This window comes from Manacus candei, unplaced genomic scaffold, assembly GCF_025592945.1.
Source record: "Manacus candei isolate 608988 ecotype Guabito, Panama unplaced genomic scaffold, ASM2559294v1 h1tg000029l, whole genome shotgun sequence".
Lineage (NCBI taxonomy): Eukaryota > Metazoa > Chordata > Aves > Passeriformes > Pipridae > Manacus > Manacus candei.
Genome location: NW_026138077.1, coordinates 1,938,837 through 1,955,571, shown reverse-complemented (window position 1 = coordinate 1,955,571; position 16,735 = coordinate 1,938,837). Strand labels below are relative to the sequence as shown.

The window sequence follows — 16,735 nt, the reverse complement described above, 5'->3', positions numbered from 1 at the left end:
GTGTCCAGAAGGACAAAACCAGAACTGAAGTCTCGCCTTTGCCCCGTTGGGCGCTGAGATCCCAGACCCTGCGCTCGTCCCCTGTGTGTGTCCCTGCTCTAAAGCTTCTCCTTGTCTTTCCTCCTGTGCAGGAAGACCCAGCACAGCTCTCTGGACCAGAGTTCCCCTCCCCAAAGCGGCGTATCCGGCACCTACAACCACCCGGTCCTGGGGATGTACGATTCCAAAGACGACTTCCCGCTCCGGAAAACAGGTAGGCCCTCGTTCCTTCTCTGGCCCATTTGGTCCCCTGATTTGATTTTATGGTCCCAACAAGCTGCATTTCAGGAGGTGGTTTATTTCCCAGGCTCTGTGCTCGGTGTTCCCGGGAGGCTGGAGCTGCTGCGGGTGTCGTGTGGCAAAGGTTGTGAGATGTTGTGGTCTCAGAGCTCCAAGGTGTGGACCCAGACTGTCTCCAACTCAAAACACGAGGCAGCAAATTGTCCCCAGGGATCTCAGGAGCTTCCTTTTAAGATTTTAGAGAAACCAGGAGGAAAAGCAGGAGACAGGTTATGTTCAGATTTCCCAGTTTAGCCCAGGGGCCTGAAGGTTGAACTTGACTGCCAAACAAACTGAAGAAGGAATTGCTGCTTGTTGATCTGCTCCTCTTGGAGAGACTGTATTGAAGCATCCAAACAATCCTGGAACCCATTTGCTGTACAGAAATCATATCAAATGTTGGGTTTGGGTTTTTTTGGGAGATAACATGTGCAGCTTTGCCAAACCAGCTCCCATTTCCATGCTGGTCAAGAACAGTGGTGGAAATGTGTAGGAAACGGCACGTGTGGATCAGCATTTTTATCTTTGCAATGCTAGGAAGCTGCAGAACTGGAATAACCACAGGCAGCTGTATCTGGTGCTTTTAAGAAGTCATAAAAATTCCAAAACCATGCAAAAATCCAGCAAATTCCCGAATGCAGAGCTAAGACAGAGATCTGGGTGTCTGAAGCCCAAGTATAATTTTGCTCAGTGAGAAAAATATCGAGAAAAGTTGATTTCTCTGGGGGTTGGCATTTCACTGGCAGGTTTATACTTAAAGTCAGTAAAAAAGTTTCTGCCAGTGGAACGTCGGGACTTCCTACAAGGACTTGGTTCCCCCCTCCACAGTCCTGTCTGGGCTGGGTTTTCTGGGCAGGTCAGTTGTTTCTCAGCTCTGCACTGTGTAACCCAGGTTGCTTGGGTTGGCCCTGATCCCCAGCTCCATATCTCAGCTCCCAGCCTGGCCAGCTTGGGATCCTCGGCTGCTGCCTTCAGGGATCGGCCGAGCTTCCAGAGCCAGGCAGGGAGCAGAGCTGCTCCTGTGGGTGGGACACAGAGCTGTGTGTTGGAAATCAGAGAAAACCACTTTTCTGGAAAGCTCACAGAGTTGATAAGGCTGGAAAAGACCTCCAAGATCTGACCAAGGCCACCACAAAACCACGTCCCCAGGCACCACATCCACGTGGTTTTTGGGCACTGCAGAGGGTGCTGACTCCACCTGTTCCAATGCCTGACCACCCTTTTCTTAAGAAGTTTTCCCAGTATCCCAATCTAAACCTCCCCTGGTGCAACTTGAGGCCGTTTCCTCTTGTTCTGTTGCTTGTTCCCTGGGAGAAGAGACAGGGAGGGATGAGCACCTGGAGTCAAAAGCTGTGTTGTCCTTGCAATCAGGAATGATGATGGAGTGTCAGCCACATCTCCCTGTGGATTTACTACAGTCTTGGCTCAAATCAAGTGCCCTAAACCAGTTCCCAAGAGCTGGCAACCCTCCCTTTCCTTCTGGGAGGGCTGTGGGTATTCTTATGGCAGCTCTTCTAATAGAAGTGGAGCAGGTTTAAGGTGCAGTGAATGGTTTAACACAATTCATAGAATCCCAGGATGGTTTGGGATGGAAGGGTTGGAAGAACTTAAAGCCCATCCAGTCCCACCCCCTGCCATGGGTAGGGACACCTTCCACTAGCCCAGGTTGCTCCAGCCTGGCCTGGGACACTTCCAGGGATCCAGGGGCAGCCACAGCTTCTCTGGGTAGCCTGTGCCAGGGCCTCCCCACCCTTATAGGAAATTCTTGTGACATTTGTAAACTTGGACTTTTTTGTTCATTCATGAGAAAAAAATCCACTTCCACACTGCTCCCTGTGCCTCCTGCCTCCCAGGTCTGTGGGAATTTCTCATTCTGGACCACAGCACGTGGCCTGCTGGAGGGATCCGTGGGTGGATCCATGGGTGGATCCATGGTTGCATTCCCATCTGTTCCCCCTCCCCAGGCATGGTGGGTTGGTTGGGTGACAAGTGCCAAACATTTCAACTGCACAAGAAGGCAATCAGATATTGGCTCCAGGATGTGGGTTTTCCCTGGGAAGGGTTCCCCTGGACCTTTGGGGATGGTACTTTTGCCTGTGTCCTTCCTGAAGGACTCCAAAACCTTGGATTTGCTGAAGGCAGGGCATCCTCCAATCTCTACCTCTGGGGGAGGAAAGACCTCCCAGGCTCCTCTGGGCAATCCCAGCATTTCCATGCACTTCCCTTGGTGCCATCCCTGTGGCCAGCCTGATTCCAAGAGGTTTTTAGCTCTTCCCTATGCCTTGTGAAACCAGGTGATGCATTCCTGGGCTGTTAATCATTCCCACAGTATGGATGGACTTTGCCATGCTCCAAAGCCTCCCCAGCTCATCCCCTCCAGGGACCTTCTCCGGCTGGGTTTGAGGAGGGGTCACCCTTCTTGCTCCCAGGGTTCTGGAAGGAGAAGGAAAACATCTGCACATCTGCCCCTGTGCTGCTTCCCAGCCTGAGTTCTCCCTAAGACTCCTGCAGAATAAAACCCTGGCAGACAGGGGGAATTAAGGCTGATAAATGGATCTAATCACATTATTAAGAAAGGGAAGCAACCAAAGGTACAGGGTTGTTTTCAAACAGGAAGATGTGGGGCTGATTTGGGTTTTCCAGAAGGCTGATACTTGTCCTTTTTGGGTACCAGCATTAATCTTCTGGGATACATGGAATACTTCCTTGGTCACCTTCCCAGTTCCTTCCTGGTTACAAACTGGTTTCCAGGAAGGCCTAGACTGAAACCATCACAGATACAAACAAGTTCAGGGCAGAATTTGGGGATTTTTCCTTGTTTTCTTTTATTTTCCTTTCAACGCAACAGCACGTCAGGCTCTGGCACAGCGAGATCCTGCAGAATTCCCAGTGCCAAGAATGTTAAGTTGCTTGGAGAAGAAAGGCTCCTGAACAGTCTGGTGTAAACAAAAGGCAGGGAAGGCTGGAACCCATCCTAAATAAAGTTCTTTATTGCTGGTGAGCTTTTCAGATTTTTGGCACCGAAAGCTCTGGCTTTGTGTTGGTAATTTAAAACCTCTGTGTCGTGGAGCCCAATTTTATTAAATTTGATTAAATATTTGCAGCTCAAATAACAGAATCCATCACAATAGCGTTCTGATTACCAGGGCTGGAGTCCAACCAGCATCATCCCTGGGGAGAGGGTGACTTAGAGGGCTGTGGGAAGGCAGTTTGAATGATCAGCTCTTCCAGGGTGCAGGTTGTAAAATTTTTAGGAAGAATGAATATTCCCCATCCCTGGAATTGTCCAAGGCCAGGTTGGACGGGGCTTGGAGTGACCTGGGCTAGTGGGAGGTATCTCTGCTCATGGCAGGGGGTGGAATGAGATGAGCTTTAAGGTCCCTTCCAAAATTCCATGGAATTCTATGTGTCTTTACTCTTATTTAGAGCATCCTGATGTGGTCACAGGTTATGGCAGTGTTTGACTGCATTCCAAAGGCTTCCATGCACTCGACATCATTCCTGCACATCTCCCTCTGCACTGTGGAATGCAGCGTGCTGCTGGTGCCTCCCGTGCCCTCAGATCCTCCTCCCTCTGATTTGCTTTCCTGAGTTATGTTCCAGTTTCTTGGCTGTTCCAGTTTTTTTGGTTTCAGTTTTTGTGTTCCAGTTTTTAGGTTTCAGCAGGAAGTCGTTTTCCTGGTGCAGTTACCAATTGCTTGAATCCTGGGGATGCTTTTCTCTCCTTCCCTCTCCAAATACTTTGAGCTCTTCCTTGTATTTAACTGATCTAAGAACAGTTTGGTTGGTGCTGCTGGGAAATACCTGGATTAGCACCAGGATTTTTCTTTCCAGTTTTGGGTAGTTTCCTTTATTCTAAATATGTTTTGGTGTTTTGTTGGGAGCTGTTGAGAGGGGAAAATTTAAGTGACCCTTTCAGCCCCCAAGTCGATGTGGGGGCTTCCAAATTTAATCACTTTCACTGGGATCCCCTGGGGAAAATCTCTGGAGAATCCTTACAGAGGAGTTTTAGAGGCTCTGGAAACCTGTTTTGATAACTCCAAGAGCTGTTTGTCAACAGCTTTCTTGGAGCTGCTGAAGTGGTTTTTAACAGAGCTTTTCAGTTTTGCATTTCTAAGGAATTCTGTCCTCATTTTCTCCCTGGGAACAAGGTTGTTAAAGGCATTCCCTGCTTTCTGAAATTCGAGCAGTGGATGTATTAAAACACTCTGTTAATTAGAAAGCTGCCACCACCACCATGGAGATTTAAAGGGAATTATTTAACTTCTTAACATGCTTTTCCTCTTGGGTTTTTTGGTTACTGTGGGTTTTTTCCAAATCCTATGGAGAGTCACAGAATCCCAGGATGGTTTGGGCTGGAAGGGGCCTTAAAGCCCATCCAGTGCCACCCCCTGCCATGGGCAGGGACACCTTCCACTAGCCCAGGTTGCTCCAAGCCCCGTCCAGCCTGGCCTTGGACACTTCCAGGGATGGGGCAGCCACAACCTCTCTGGGCAGTTTTACTCCTATATGTGTCTCTACTGCTTAAGCAAAGAGATAATTTCTCTTTATTCAAATTTGGGGTGTTGCAAAAGGCTGGTTCCAGGCAGCATCTCTCCCTCTCCCCTGTTTTCTCTTGGAGTGACCTGGATGTTAGAAGAGATTCTGTTGACCTTTGCCTGGCTGGTGAGGCTTAGTAGGAAAATAATTAAAATATTAAAAATAATAATAATAATAACAACAACAGAACAACATCCCTTCTCAGTCCCCAGCTGCCAAAATGAAGCTGTCCAAGGCCTGGGAGCAGGGTTTTCCTGGTGCATTGTTGGCTTTTATTCCATAAATATGGATAGGCAATGGGAACAGGGCAAAGTCTGCCCAGGACTTGGTGGGTTTTTGCCTTCAGACTTAATGTCTGATTAGTTGAGCAGCTTAAGGGCTGCAGTTCTAGGAAAAAAAACAATGGGACTGACATAAATGTTGGAAGAATTGGATTACATGGGTCCTGCTGCACTCGGTGACGTAGGAGAGGGGTAACTTCAGCTGGAGCCTGTGAAAACTAGGGAAGCTTTTTGGCTTATGTTCTGGTTATTAATTTCCTGGAGGAAAACAGAATATTCTTTGTATAAATCCTTATTATAGGCCAAATTAAGGATGTCAGGGCTCCAGAAATCCCACTGGCTTTGTGGGAGCTGACTCACACTTGGGCATGGGCTTCATTTGTTTGCTGAGGGGGGTTTTTGATCGACTTCACAGCGTTTGCTTGAAAGATTCCACTTTTAAGAGGTAGAGGAACAGGATTTTTTTTTAATCGAAGTTACATCATTTAGTCTCCAGTTCTTAAATTTGCTCCAGTTAGCAAGGCTTTGGTTGGGCATATTGGTGAATTTGGGGAGGTTTCCAGTGGGATGGGTGTTCCTGAGGGAACACTGAACGTGCACTGACTGTCAGGAATTGATAGTTATGTGTTGCTTAAATCCTGTTTTATACTTGGGAATAACAGCTGTCCTCAGCTTCAAAATGTTTTTCCTATAAAATACTTTAAAAACCATCTGAATAAGGTGAAATTCATGCTTTGAGTTTTGGAAGCTTCATCTTTTATTGTAAAATAGGTTTTGTGTTAATTCTGCGAGTTCGAGGCTGTTCTGTGCTGAATTTTGATTCACCTACTTTGGGCTCTCAAGCACCCAATTAAATCCGTGTAGGGATTATGCTCTCCCAGGACTTGATGCCATGTTAGATTTGGGATTATATCTGAGGGATAAACAACAAAATCAGAGCAGTTCTTTAAATAGACTTTTTGGTGTTTCAGAACTTGATCCTCCAGCTGAGGAAGCGAAGGAGGAAAATACAGGACGATTTTGCCTTAAAATAGTTTAATCTGACAAATTCCAATACATTGCAACTTATTCTGGAGGTGTTTTTTAAGGCTGCAGTTTTCTATGTTCATTCCTTTCTTGTTATATAAAAAGATGTTTTTATTGTGGCTTTACATGGAGGACGTCTGTGACCCCGAATCTTTTGTTTCCCTGCCCATTTTTAAGGTGTTTTTTAAACCAATTCATTCTCTGTATTTGAAAGCCACCCAATTACTGGTGTGTTCCCATCCTTCAGCAGGGCATAAATGGGGTAGGAATAAAATTTGGGCTGAAATACAGTTTTTATTGACATGTTTTCCTTTGTCCTTCCAACAGCTGTAGCTTAGGTTCCATTGATTTCAAAGGGGTGTATCAGCCCCCAGCTGGGACACCTTCCCACTTCATGGAATCCCAGAGTGCTTTGGGCTGGAAGGGACCTTGGAGATCACCTCATTCCAACCTCGATCAGACCATCCTGGCAGTTGTTAATGCTCAGTCTTTGGGACAGATTAAAGCTATGAGTTAAAGGATGTGGGGTGAGCTCTGTACCCAAAGACTACTTTTAAGCTACCAAGTCAACTTCTGGTTTGGAGAGCGCTTTAAGGAGGAGCTGTTTTAGAGCCTCTGCTTGTATTTGAACTGGTCCACTCTTCCAATTTGCATGCAGCCATTTAATATGCAAATGCCCTCTCAGATGATTCCCCCCTTGCTAATGCACTTCATTCTGCATTTGAAGCATCAGCTCCAGGAGCCTGACACTCTTTTTAGTGCTCCCTTTATCTCTTGCTGGCGTTTTTCTGTCCAAAACATTCATGACAAGCTCTTTCTTCCCCCCCCCCCTAAAAATTCCATCAAAGAACTGGTTTGATGGCTTAACTTGAAACATTTGATCTTGAATTCATCAGCCTTCTGATTTTTTGAGCCCTGCAATTAACATTGTCAGACTTGATCTTCGAGGTGACCCGGTGGTCAAAGCCAACTGGAGGGAAATAGAGCTGTAGCTGGGCTTAGTTAATTCAAATCAGTTTGTAAGCCCTGTTTTAATTCTTCTAAAGAAATGGAGATTATTGGCCCTGGAGTATGTTGGTTGTTAATGGTGTGAGTGCAGGATTTGCTGGTTCAAAGGGATTGTGTTGAGAGGTTGGGGAAGGGAAAAGATGGGGCCAGTTCCCACTTCTCAGAACTGTCAGGAGCCCTGAAGCCTCAGCAGAGATATCACTCAAGACTAGAACAGATGAGAAGGTTTCCAGAGAAAATCATCTTGACTTGATGCTGCATCACCTTTATAAAGAACTGAGAAGTATGTTGGCTGTTTCCAGCTGTCCTCAACCCAGAGCCTTTAGAACTTCCCAGGAGCTCTGGAAGAGATGGAATCTTAGGATTGGGGCACAGCAGAGGTTTGGAAGAGCCTCTGGAAAGTGTGGTGTCCACAAAGCAAGTCAGACTGTGGGCACAGTAAATGCAGCCCAGAACCTTCCGAGCATTTGATGTGTTTTTAGATCTGGCTTAACTTTGGGGCTGTGATGATGTAACCAAGTTGCTCCCCAAATAAACAAACCTTCTCCTCCCTGGTGCTGGCTTTCCTTGGCCACACTCTGAGGCCCTTTTCCTTGAGTAGACGTTCCTTGAGGCTCACGTGACTCCAAGCTGAGTTGCTTCAGGGGGTGGAACCAGCAGGAAACACTCCCCTGGTTTGGTCATGGGGTTCCAGTTTGGTGTTTTCTTTCCTCTTCTCCTGGTGTCCCTCCCTCACCCTGGGCTTGGATGCCTCCGAGGGCGTGGAGCTGCCCATTCCAGCAGCACACCACAGATACACCTCAGCCCACGGGGGTGCTCCACGCTGACCAACAGCAGCATCTCCGGTGTCTCACCCGTTCCTCTGTTGATTCCTTGGATAAGTTGGGTTTATTGCTGGGCTGGGAGCAAGTTGGGCAGAGTTGGGAAACTGAGAGATGGCAATGATGCTCTCTGCACTAACCCCAGTGAGTTCTCAGCAGTCTGTAAGTCTGTGAAGACTCAGAGAAGGCTTTGCAGGACATTTATTATATTTCGAATTCAAATGCCATTACCTTTCCTTGTCAGTGAATTCAGATGTCAAATAGGCTGGGACCCGTTTGTTGTATTAAAAGGTGTGTGTTCCAAAAATATGTTATGGGATGACTGATTCAATTGAACCTCCTGCAAATGCTCAACTGCAACCCACTGCAGCCAGGTCAACTCAACTCAACTCAACTGCAAGTTGAGTAAAAAACTGCTGAAATAATTGTAACCAAAACACTGTTTCCTTTTTCCTTTTTCCCTTTTCCTGCCCAGCCTCTGAACCCAACCTGAAGCTGAGATCCAGGCTAAAGCAGAAGGTGGCAGAGAGGAGGAGCAGCCCCCTCCTGCGCAGGAAGGACGGGCCGGTGGTGACGGCGCTGAAGAAGCGCCCGCTGGACGTCACAGGTACGGCGGGTAAGGCAGCGTGGCACCCCCTGCCCAAGGATGGCCCTTCCCAAAAGGGGCTCCTGAGTCTGGCAGGGGATCTCTCGTGTGCCTTGGTGAAACCAAGCTGAGGGAACTTGGGTTGTTCAGTTGGAGGAGACTGAGGATCTCCTTGACCATCTCTGCTCCCTGTGGCAGGGACAGGACTCAGCTCCTGTCATTCCATGTCAGGAGGGGTTTAGGCTGGATATCAGGAAAAGGTTCTTCATCCAGTGCTTTTATAGGTTTTGACTTGTATCCGACAGTTTCCTGTTGAAAAATCATGTTCTTCTGGGAGTGGAGTTTGTAAGGAGGGCTCAGAGCAAAGGAGATGATAGCACAGATATTTCCCATAAAGTTAATTCTTAGCACCATCTAGGGATGTCTCTGGGTAAGTACCACCAAGTGACAGCTTTCCCAGACTTGTCTCACTCAAAGGCACATGATCACCATTCAAAGGAACTCAAAATTAGCTCCCTTTGGAGAACGTGGTGGGTTTGGGACACCCTGGGCACTTCTCTGTGTCAGAGCCTCTCTGCTTGCAGAGGGAGGAGGTGATTTCAAGAGCTAAGAATCATGGAATATCCAGAGTTGGAAGGGCCCCACAAGGATCATCCAATCCAACTCCTGGGATGGTCCAGTCCTTCCACAACAATCCCACCCTGTCCCTGAGAGCGTTGTCCAAACACTCCTTGAGCTCTGGCAGGCTTTCAGAGCTGGAAATCAAATTTCTGTCACTCATGTATTGCTGTATGGCACATGGATTTTAGGATAGAGCAGCCTCTGCTGGGTGACCATTTCTCCCAGTAACGCCTTCAGAAATGGCAGTGGGAGCTCCCCTTTCTCACTGATATAGAGCTGATTCAAGAAGCCACTCTGGAGTTTTCATGGGAAAAGGGGATTTTTAAATGGAAAATAACTTTTTTAAGAAGTCCCACTTCAGGGAATAAAAATGATGTTTAATCCCTGAAGAATACAGGGGATTCTGGTGGGATATCTTGCACTAGCCCAGGTTCCTCCAAGCCCCGTCCAGCCTGGCCTTGGACACTTCCAGGGATGGGGCAGCCACAGCTTCTCTGGGCAACCTGGGCCAGGGCCTCCCCACCCTCCCAGGGAACAATTCCTTCCCAATATCCCATCTAACCCCACCTTCTGGCAGTGGGAAGCCATTCCCTGTGTCCTGGCACTCCAGGCCCTTGTAATAATTAGGTTTTATTTCTCCTGGGCCATCCTGGAGCAATGAGGAACCTGCTGCAGCCTGAACCACTGCTGGGAGGTTCTCCTGCCCCAGGGCAAATCCTGTGCTTGGGGAGGAGGAAAGTTCAGAAGAAAAAGGTTTAATGTTATTAAACTTCCCAAGTAAAAGGAGAAACACTGGTGGCTGTGCCATGCACCAGGTGAGAGACCTTCTGAGGGAATTCTGAGATGTCCTCAGGGTGAGAGGGGAAAGAGGGGGAGAGAAGCACTTCTAGAAAAATGAAGCAGACCAAATCCAAAGCCTTCCATGCCTTTTATTATCTTTCAATCATATTTAAAGTTATTAATACACTATGAGAGAAATCCCCATGGAGAGAAGACATAAATATGGTAAGTAGGTCCTTGGACAAACCATTTGGAAGTGTTTGTTGGTATTTTAAGAGCCTTGGGAATATTTGGGGGGAAGATGGGGAGGAGGAGGAGGGTTGCTTTCCTCCACAACAGAGCTTGAGGGGTTGTTATCTGACTAAATACCATCCCAGCGATTGTTTGGAATGTTCAGAGTTGCTTTTGGATGTGTTTTTCAGACTCTGCATGCAACAGTGCTCCTGGATCTGGTCCCAGCTCTCCAAACAACAGCTCCAACAACATCAGCACCGAGAACGGGATTGCGGGATCGGTCACGAGTATCCCGGCAGAGGTACAGAGCCCTTCCCCCTCTGCTTCTGCCCACTTGGGCTGCTGGCCAGGTTTGGCAGGGTTGGAGGAGTTTAGGCTGAGGAACCACACGAAAGGAAAAGCCCGGCTTGTGACTCGGAGCGGCCCTTGGGAATTACCCTCAGTCTGGGCTGACAGACCACGTTATCTGTTCAGGAAATCTGGTTCGAAGCAGCTCACGAGCAGCTTGTGGTGACTTGTAGTGGTTTTGCAGTGAGGAGAGAGTAAAAATAAAGTGGTTTAGCAAGGTCAAATGCAAGTATTTTAGTGTTTGGGGAATTTATTCTTGTGTGTGGGGTGAATTTATTGTGTGCAGTAGGTCAGTCGAAGTGTGACCAAAGCAGAGCTGGAGTAAAGGGATTTAACCAGCTGGGGCTTTGAGCACTTGGTGACTGTTACCATGTGCCAGTTTATAATCCCATAAACTTTCACCATCACTCGAGGCATCTGCTGTGGATGTCCAGGGCAGGTTGGACTGGGTCGGCTGGGCTTGGATTCAGCCCGGCAGCTCCTGTTTCCAGGGATTCTGGAGCCCAGCTTTTCCCAGGCTGTGGGCCACGGTAACTGGCTCCCACCGTTCCCTTGCAAGTAGAAAACCAGTGTGGTTGTCTGATGTTACTGGTGCATTTCTTTTTATCCAGCTTCCCAATAGCTGTTTTCCCCATGAATATAGACTCTGTCTTAACATCAGGGCTCTCAGAACAGGCTTGGGCTTGTTCTCCACAAGCATTCCCTTAGAATTGAAAAGGGCTTCTCATGGTGTAAATGTCAGCCCTTATTGCTTTCTAGTCTTGGACAGATTTTCACTTTATTTTTATTTCTAATGTAGTGTAACAGTATTTAAGATGGGGAATATATTTCTCCCGCAGCCTCTCCCCTGCCAAATTATCCAGCACATATTCCAAGTCCATAGGAGACCTTCTAGACTTAAATAATTGTTGTAAAGATTAAGGTGGTGGAAGGTGGAGGCTTCTCTTGCCCCGGGAAGATGAGCACGGAGTTATTGATTTTGCTGCTCCAGGAGTTGTCAGTATTGTGTATCCTTAGCCAACTGGAAATCCCCAATTATTGCTGCTGGAAAAACTGGTGGATTTGACAGTTTTTTGTGGCATGAGCAGAGCAGGAAGCTTCCCCTAAATCCCTGCCTGTGGCAGAGGATTGGAACTGGACAGTCCCTTCCAAACCAAACCATTCCATGAGCTCCTGCAGGGGAATGTGAGCCCGTAGCACTCTCCTTATCCATTTAATTTTTCAGCTAAATAATTGGAGCTAATCATCTGGGACCAGACCACCAGTTCCTCATCAACTGGACACAGATAATAAAACTTCCCATCAGCTGCTTGTAAGGCAGTAATTTTGGATGTTAGGCCGAGGCATGAGCAGCACAGATGATTTGGAAAACAGTCCCTGTCCTGCCAAAGACTTTGCCTTTCCCAAAGAAAAATAACTGCACTTCGTGCCAGCGTTCCATGTTGTGTGATCCCAGCTGATCCATTGGCCTGTATTGCTTCATTTGGGAAAAAAATAAGTGGGGTTTAAAATCTTTACAATCTTCCTCAGTAGAAGTTGTACGAGCTGAGAGTCCAAGTGCTGGAGATCCCTTTAAGGTCAGTTGACCAGGATCCCTCACCATTAAATATTTACACAGATCTAGAAATATTTCAGTCTTTCTGAAAAGATAATGTTGCCAACTTGGTGTTTCATTCTCGGCTTTGTGTTTTACATTCCATGAGAAATGGATCTTGTTGCTTCTTAGTTTATGATGTCCCCCTTTGAACCAGTTCAGATGTGTTGGAAGGTGGTGTCCAGGTTGATTATTTAGGTTTCAGTGCTTGCCTTCAGTGGGGAATGACTAGAGCTCTGCCTCCTTTCAAATAGACACTCTCTATTTTTAAATGCTGATTTAAAGGTTTTTCCCTCTCTGAGATTCGTTGCCTTTGCAGTTGGTACAAGACTGTAAAAAGGACTTGACTACAGCTGAAAATTGTCCCTGCAGAAATTGTTGTGTGCAATTGCAGCCTGTTTGTGCAGCCCAGAGATGGGATCTGGGTGTTTGAAGTGCTGATAATGCTGCCAAATACCATGTGCTGAGAGCATCAAGCTGCTGTGTTCTTCTCCCTGCTGTTTTCATCCCAAACCCCCGGGGGATAGTTTGAGGCACAACTCCAGAGTATTGATTGCTCAAAGAGAAAATGGATGTAGTTTTGTTTCATTTGCCATCTCAGGAAAACATTTCATTCCTCTGCTTACAATAACTGTCTTATTTTCCATGTGGAACACTAACAGTGTGTGATTTAAATTAAAGCCAAATTGCTGGTAGTGCTCAGAATCACTTGGAAGGAGAAGTGTGTGGGTACAAACAGCCACGTGGAAGGTCAAGTTTAGATCGGAGATAAAAAAGACATTTTTTATAATGAGGCTGTTAAAAAACTGGCACAGGTTGCCCAGAGAAGCTGTGGCTGCCCCATCCCTGGAAGTGTCCCAGGCCAGGTTGGACAGGGCTTGGAGCAACCTGGGCTAGTGGAAGGTGTCCCTGCCCATGGCAGGGGGTGGCACTGGATGATCTCTAAGGTCCCTTCCAACCCAACCCATCCTGGGATTCCATGAGAGGGGTAACTAAAATGTAACTGAGGTACATTTTAGGCTGAAATTCAGAGTCCTGTAAGTCAGGGAGACTTTGCAGAGTGAGTCATGGACTTGATCTTAGAGGTCTTTTCCAACCTAAATGATTCTGTGATTAAAAAACTGCTGTAGCAAACTGTTGGGGGGGGGGAGGAAATAAAGCACATATTGAAAGGGCTGATACTGGAAACCAAACATTTGCTATAGAATAATCTTTGAGAGCCTCCTGGATTTATCACAGTTTGAGTGGACCCACCGACAGCTTTATCAGGACACCTCCAAACCTGAGTTTGTGCTACCTGTGCAAGGACACGCAGCTGTGGGTAGGGTTGGGTTGGAAGGGACCTTAGAGATCATCTGTTCCACCCCTGCCGTGAGCAGGGACACCTTCCACTGTCCCAGGTTACTCCAAGTCCCGTCCAACCTGGCCTTGGACACTTCCAGGGATGGGGCAGCCACAGCTTAGATAAAGATTGTCCCATAGTAGAACATCAAGTTAATCAAAAATTGCCTTTTTCACAACAGCACCTGTGTTTTAACAGTAGAAATTCTATAGCAAGTCTTATTGAAGTCTAAATTCTATTTAAGTTGAAAAATCACCTGCAGAGAATTCAGGGTGATCTCAGAACAGTTGTTTCTTAACACGAAAATCGGGCAGTTTACTGTCATTTTCATAATGGGTTTTCTAGTGCGTATTTGGAAATTAAAGGTCTTTTTACTAAAGTGTTCTTGCTTTAAGTGCCCAGAAGATAACTCAGGAAATCTTGTGTTTCAGCCTGAAAATCAGGAAATAGCTGCATAAGTGCAACCTTAAGGCTTTTGGGTGAGGTTTTGAAGCCTGATTTACGCACACCAGTTAATAACAGAAATTGTCTGTTATTTGCTAAAGAGAACAACAGCAATTTTCTTTTTAAGATAATCTGCTTTAGCTTCAAAAAGAGCTTGAGAAGGGCAAGTACCAAGGGAACAGCTGAAGCTGTGAGTTTGGGATGGATACTGGGAAAAGGTTCTTCCCCCAGAGGGTGGTTGGCACTGGCCAGGCTCCCCAGGGCAGTGTCCAGAGCTCAGGGAGCGTTTGGACAACGCCCTCAGGGACAGGGTGGGATTGTTGGGATGTCTGTGCAGGGCCAGGAGGTGGATTGGTGATCCTGGAGGGTCCTTCCCAGGGTCTCTGACCAGGCCCATGTTGCTGTTTTGTTCCCAGCCCAGCCTGGCCCACAGGCTCGTGAACCGCGAGGGCTCCGTGACGCAGCTCCCGCTCTACACCTCTCCTTCCCTGCCCAACATCACGCTCGGCCTGCCTGCCACCGGCCCTTCCAGCGTAAGTGGGGTTGGGATGAGCCTCTGGAATGGCCCTGGCACGGATTCCTCCCTTAACTCCCTCCCTGCCGCCCGCGGGGCCTTTTCCTTGCAGGCGGGATCAGCCCAGCAGGACGCGGAGAGACTGGCTATCCCAACTCTGCAGCAGCGGATCTCCCTCTTCCCTGGAACTCACCTCACTCCCTACTTGAGCACTACAACGTTGGAAAGGGATGGGGGAACTGCACATAACCCTCTCCTGCAACACATGGTCTTACTGGAACAGCCAACTGCACAAACTCCCCTAGTCACAGGTGAGAGCGCTCGGACACGGCTGGAAAACAGAGGGAACCTCCAGGAACCTGGGGGGGGTTTGGAAAGGCAGCCTCCAGATACTGCATCATCTCTGCAGGTGGAGCACAGAACCTTTGGGATGTGTTTGCTGATTTGTTTGGATAGCGGGGACTTTTCCCAAATCCGAAGTTTCCCACTTCTTCCCGAGGGAGGGGGGAGCTGCCTTGTCATTTTGGTGAGGTGAAAATAAATGGTATTATTCCACAAAAAGTAGAAGCTGAGAACTCTCTAGCTAAGAGTTCTAACCACTGCAGATTAAAGCGGGGGCAAGTTGTGCCTTGGGATCCCTGTTTTCCATGGATGGTTCCTGTTCCGTGTGGGAAGGGCACAAATTCCAGGTTACAATCCTTCCTTCTCATCATTAATATAAATAGCAAATCCATGGCACAACCAACTGCCTTCCAGCAGATTGCATTTGTTTGGGTATGTCCCATTTTCGGGATTTAATTGCTGTGAGTCACTCCCAGGGTCAGATTTTCAGGATGAGGTACCTGTGGGAAGGCGTGTTCCTATACATAGGATCGATTCCAAGCAGTAATTCCTAGTAGGATGCACTCCTGGTTTACACAGTGGGACAGTGGGACAAAGGATGCTCTGCCAACGTTACTGCCATGTTAATTTGGATTCCTTCTATTTCCAATGGAAGTTGTTGGGAAGCGTGGATCGTGGAAGCTCGCTTTGCATCCAGATCCCAGGACTATAAGTGGGGTTGTGATAAGCTTGGGGTCATGTACATTTGGGAAGCTGCAGTATTTACTTCCCTCCGTTGGCAGTGTTTGCTTCCAAGCATGTTCCTTCTAGCCCGCGGTGTTTTCCGAGCGAGCACAACGTGTTCCAAACCCACACTGGGGAGAAAGAGTCCCCCCACAGCAGAGCAGCCAGCAGGAACACACGTTCCAGAGGCAGCAGCTGGAAGACAGAGAGCTCCCACGTGCTCCCCAAAGCCCTGAGGGGACTGGCTGCCAAGCTGCACTTAGGACTTGCAAATTCCTTGGAAGCAAAGGGGGGGTTATTAGGATTCTGCTGATGGCCTTCAGCTCTGGAGGAAGACTCCTGTCAGCTGCAGAATCCAAGGCCAGGTTGGACAGGGCTTGGAGAAACCTGGTCTAGTGGAAGGTGTCCCTGCTTATGGTGGAACAAGATGAGCTTTAAGGTCCCTCCCATCCCAAACCACTCCAGGATTCTATGAACAAGGAGTCTCCTTGGAAAGCATTCCCGGGGACCTTGGTCATTCCCTTGGAGGAAGGTGGTATTCCAGAATATCCTGTGCAAACTCTGCTGTCTAACTGGAACTTTTGGGAGGAGGAGCTGTGCTCTGAGGGAAAAGGAGCCCACCTTTCCCAGTGATCCGTGTATCCATACCCAGATTTGTGTGTGTGTACACACTGACATTTGTAGAGACATGCATTTATAAAATCAAATAATCTTTTCAGAAGAGCAAAGAGTGGGAGAAACTCCTTAAATCTTCCTCCAGGGAAAGAGGCTTTTACATGAGTCAGATCCTTTCACGTAGGGCACTTTTGTGAATCGGTGGGAGAAGGTCACATCCTGGGGCAGGAATGCCAGGGTGTTTCTAATCCAGGGCACTGAGCTGGCTGCAGACTCCTGGGCAGCTTCTCTTCTAACCCAGAGCCAGCCTGAAGGAAGCAGAGGGATTCTTTCCCAAAAGTGGGAGCAACCTTACCCCCGTTGGGGAGGCAGCAGTTCCCAAGTTCCCAGTGATGCCATTCTATCCCAAGGTGTAACAAGCAGGAGTAAAGGTGTATCCTGAGCTCCTCCACCCTTGGGCTGGGCTCCCTGCTGGGTGGATCTTGTGTCCCAGCTGTCTAAGAAGAATAGGAAGGTGTGTTTTCAGAGAGCTCAGCCCAAGAACAGCTAAGAAGACAAGATAATTCCTGAAGACGTGCCCTTCCCAGAGCTTGGATGGA

General features: G+C 47.8%; 1 protein-coding gene across 6 annotated transcripts in view; it reads left to right on the top strand.

The window, feature by feature from the left end:
* HDAC4 (histone deacetylase 4) overlaps positions 1-16,735 on the top strand; it is a 195,567-nt gene that overhangs the window by 123,319 nt on the left and 55,513 nt on the right. For 4 of the 6 annotated variants that reach the window (XM_051791017.1, XM_051791014.1, XM_051791015.1 and 1 more), the window contains 5 exons: positions 132-253; positions 8,469-8,609; positions 10,403-10,515; positions 14,359-14,475; positions 14,569-14,767. In XM_051791017.1, coding sequence (XP_051646977.1) covers positions 132-253; positions 8,469-8,609; positions 10,403-10,515; positions 14,359-14,475; positions 14,569-14,767 — 692 coding nt within the window. The remainder of the gene's footprint in view (positions 1-131; positions 254-8,468; positions 8,610-10,402; positions 10,516-14,358; positions 14,476-14,568; positions 14,768-16,735) is intronic. The other 2 variants (XM_051791018.1, XM_051791016.1) reach the window with 1 other exon arrangement.